The following is a 4,116-nucleotide window of genomic DNA, read 5'->3' on the forward strand; positions in this document are numbered from 1 at the left end:
CCTCGTGACTTGGAAGAAAGACACAAGTCTTCAGGTTCCAAATCCAATTAAACACAAACATGTGACTTGCAGTAGTGACTCTCACACCAGCACAGCTCAGTCATTGAACTGCTACTAGTAGTATATACTGTATATATATATATATATATATATATATATATATATATATATATATATATATATATATATATACATATATATATATATATATATACATATAATATATTATATATATTAGTATATAGGGATGCACCGATGTGAAAATGTTGGCCGATACCGATAACCGACATTAACATTGGTGGTATGGCCGATAACCGATATTTACCGATGTCGACATGATCTGTATAAAAACACATTTCGATGATAATAACATTGTGTACATAGTGAAAAACACATGTAAACACTGTGAATTTGAAAAAGTTATGCATTTCTTTATTTCCAAAACATTTGGAAAAGCCCATAAATCATAGATTTATCACAATGTTTGATCTCAATGGGAACATTTTGGCTGATACTGATAACCGATATTAACATTGCAACATCGGACCGATGCCGATAGAGACAGTCGGCATGTGTGGGAACGCCCACAAAATGTTATACGGCTGGTGCGCGAGTGGGGTAAAACCACCCATATATCTCATGGGCTGACTCACCAAAAGACGGTGCTGCGGCTCTAAACTACAGGTTTGGGGGTTCTAGAGCAGAACACAAGACGTCTGTTCAGATGTGCGTTTACTGCGGTGGTTAAATCCCCGATCGTGTCTGCCTGGGCTGGGCTATCAGCTAAATTCTAACTTTGCTCAATGGATAGAACGGGGGTTTTTACCCCACCCTGAACACGCCCCCAGCCAGGCTGAGCCAGCTAAACCAGCGTCTATGACGAGACATCGCCTCAACCTATATGTTAAAAAATAACTAACATCTGCCGATAGTATACCGATATGATTGCCGATATATCATGCATCCCATTCCCTAGTTAGCCTAGTAGTATATAATTGATCTAAATTAGGTACTACTCAATAATCCAAAGGCGGCACACACACACACACGGAGTCTACAGCACAAGAATTTCACACGTGATACTTGTACTACGGAGTGACAATAAAAATCTTGAATCTTGAATCTTGAAGAAAGAAGGAAAGAAAATCCAATTATCTTCTCAAGTACTGCAACTCAATTTGATAATGCACTGATAGGGGTTAAGTGTCTGATGACTGATATGACCCGAGCTGATGGACTGACTGAGCTTTGGCTCCTGATGCCACTAGCCTCTGATGCCCTGCCTGGATGCACTCACAGCTACACTTAACTGCCTTTAGCAACGCTGCATCTACTCAGACAGAGAGCAGAGCTGGAGGTACAGCAGAGACATCTACTCAGACAGAGAGCAGAGCTGGAGGTACAGCAGAGCAGGCTCTCTGGTAGAACATCAGCAGGGGGAGTGTGTCTGTCTCTCCTCCTTCCTTTTTTCAAAAAGTTTTATACGAGGGATCAGCCGAGCAGCATTTTATTAAACAAACCGCGTCACTGGGTGGCAGCGTCACTGGGTGGCAACGGCAATGGAACCCTATGGAGCCCAAGTGGCCAAGTTTACGAGGTTCGTCTCTTGATGACATCACAGCCTCAGTTCTCTGAGTTTGGCTTTGGGACAGAAGCCACGTGTACTACTACCCAACAATGTCTGTTGAGATTCGTATGAGATTCGTATGAGATTCGTATGAGATTGTTAAGTGATAATCATCATATCACACCGGGACTGTCCGTTCTGGGCCGATGCGTTCTGGAGTGAGATGGTAAAGCCACGCCTGTCTGTTAGTCACGTCCCTCTCTTGGTGTCCCTCGCACCGTCACGTCAGGACAAGCCAATCAGATTAAGGGCAGCAGGAAGCTTGAGGGGGAAAGGTGACAGTGATCTTTATAGACCCTTTTCACAGCAGTCGTTTCGACGTGTCATAGCAGGATAAACACAGGTGTGACCAATAACATGAATGATGGTTCCATTTCATTGAGGTGTTCCAGTGCCAGGGCACTCATTAATGTTATTGGTTACACCTGTGTCTACCCTGCTTTGACACTCAAAATGGCTGCTGTGAGAAGGGTCTATTATTATGGGGATCTGATCTCTGCCCTGGAACAAAGCCGTGTTGGGTGACAGAGAGGGAAGCTTAGCAAGAAGATAGAGCTAAGCTTCCAACATCTAATGCAGGGTGTGAAATAACCATGTCCAGTCAAATATGTTGGTACTGTGCAATACTAGTTATGTAGGGAATGTCCTAGCCTGAATAGCCTACACCTACAGTATAGGTGTCATGTGTCAGTCAAATGTGCTGTTTGAGCATTTTCTTTCTCATGCCAATCCTCCCAGGATGAGCTGCCTTGCTCCTCGGATCTGAACACATTACAGACCTGAACACATTACAGACCTGAATTACAGACCTGAACACATTACAGACCTGAACACATTACAGACCTGAACACATTACAGACCTGAATTACAGACCTGAACACATTACAGACCTGAACACATTACAGATCTGAACACATTACAGACCTGAACACATTACAGATCTGAACACATTACAGACCTGATCACATTACAGACCTGAACAGACCTGAACACATTACAGATCTGAACACATTACAGACCTTAGCAATGACATCAGACAGTAAACAAACCATATAATGCACAAGACCAAAGCTATTACAAGCCAACCAACACCAGGCCCAATAAGATCAGAGCTGAATACTGAACAAGTACCAGTTCAACCCGTTTCAATCCGGGTCAAGGCTTGATACGGAATCATCTGCCGCTAAGCTAAGCTAAGCTAAGCTAAGCTAAGCTAAGCTAAACTAAGCTAAGCTAAGCTAAACTAAGCTAAGCTAAGCAGGGGTTCACTCTGCAGGGAAGAATTCGTCTGGCTCATGAAAAGTGACATGAAGTCAGAGAGGAGAATGGCTGTCTGTCCCCTTCAGGAACGCCTCCTCATCACACTGATGATACAGTCAGGGAGACTAGTGAGCTTGTCATGGACGGCACAGCTGACCTCTCCTACACTCTCCAGAGAGCAATCAGTGAGTGACACAAAAACCCACATTCACGGAGGAACTTCTAAACATTTGCTTAAAGTGTTACTATACTTACAGACTTTCACGCCTGCCCGTAACCCTGAACCACTCAATCTTTCGCTCCCCAGCCATAATTCTAACTGCACAATCTGACCCTTAATCCAATGAGAAACTCACAAATAGCCCTCACATTGTATTCAGATCTTTCTCCTTGTGAGATCCGAGTTATTTTGGACCCCCGCTCACTTGGATGGGGTGAGTGAAGGCTTCTATACTCACATATATAATAACAAAAAAAACAGCTCCTCCTGCCACTCCTGGGCTATTAGCTAGCCTACTGTATAAGGTTACTACTAACACCTGCACACAGCTAAATCACAGTCTCAGATCAGAGATGTTTGGCTCTTTTGCAAGCATATAAACACCAAACACCAAATACATCATCCAATCTGTCGAGTCAATGGGATGAGAGAAACAAGAGAAAGGCTTACCTATCCCGTAAGCTTTGGCAAACAACCAGCGGAAATTTGCATCTATTTTGGCTCTGGCAGAATCGTAGAGTTCCAGTGGAACAATCTGAAGCTCCATGCCGCCTCCTCCCCCATCACCTGCCGCCGAATCCGCTTTCCTCCAGGTGCTGTCCCTGCCAGCACACCCGTCCATATCCATCCTGCAGCACAAACATGGTATTGCATGCAAGCACACATTAACAACAAGGCATCGTCTCATAACATGCCATGATGTTACCGACAGCAGACTGCATTACATCATCCATTCCATCTTGGCAACAGCCACCACGGCCTGGCCAAACACACCATGACACGCCCACCTACTCTGGCCGATGATATGGCAAACAGGAGATAGATACGGCAACTGAACTGACATTAGCTGTCTGTGTAACGGTGATGATGGCTGCTGGGTCAGTGGGTTTCAATCATGTGCCATCTATGATGACCAGGCAAGTGCATGCAAGTGTTCGCCCCCAACCAAACACTCGCGTTATTAGCTTGTGCTTATAGCTAGATGACACCTGCACAGCCGTTGGTAGTG

The 4,116-nt window shown here is 44.4% G+C and overlaps 1 protein-coding gene across 1 annotated transcript in view; it reads right to left on the minus strand.

The window, feature by feature from the left end:
• The window catches only part of camsap1a (calmodulin regulated spectrin-associated protein 1a), a gene marked incomplete at both ends in the record, with an annotated part of 40,985 nt that extends 37,250 nt beyond the window's left edge, over positions 1-3,735 (minus strand). Inside the window, one exon of the mRNA XM_083657329.1 lies at positions 3,558-3,735. Within this exon, the coding sequence (XP_083513455.1) occupies positions 3,558-3,735 (178 nt within the window). The remainder of the gene's footprint in view (positions 1-3,557) is intronic.
• Between the last annotated feature and the right edge of the window lie 381 nt (positions 3,736-4,116).

The sequence above is a fragment of the Poromitra crassiceps genome, assembly GCF_964638095.1.
Source record: "Poromitra crassiceps genome assembly, chromosome: 21".
NCBI lineage: Eukaryota > Metazoa > Chordata > Actinopteri > Beryciformes > Melamphaidae > Poromitra > Poromitra crassiceps.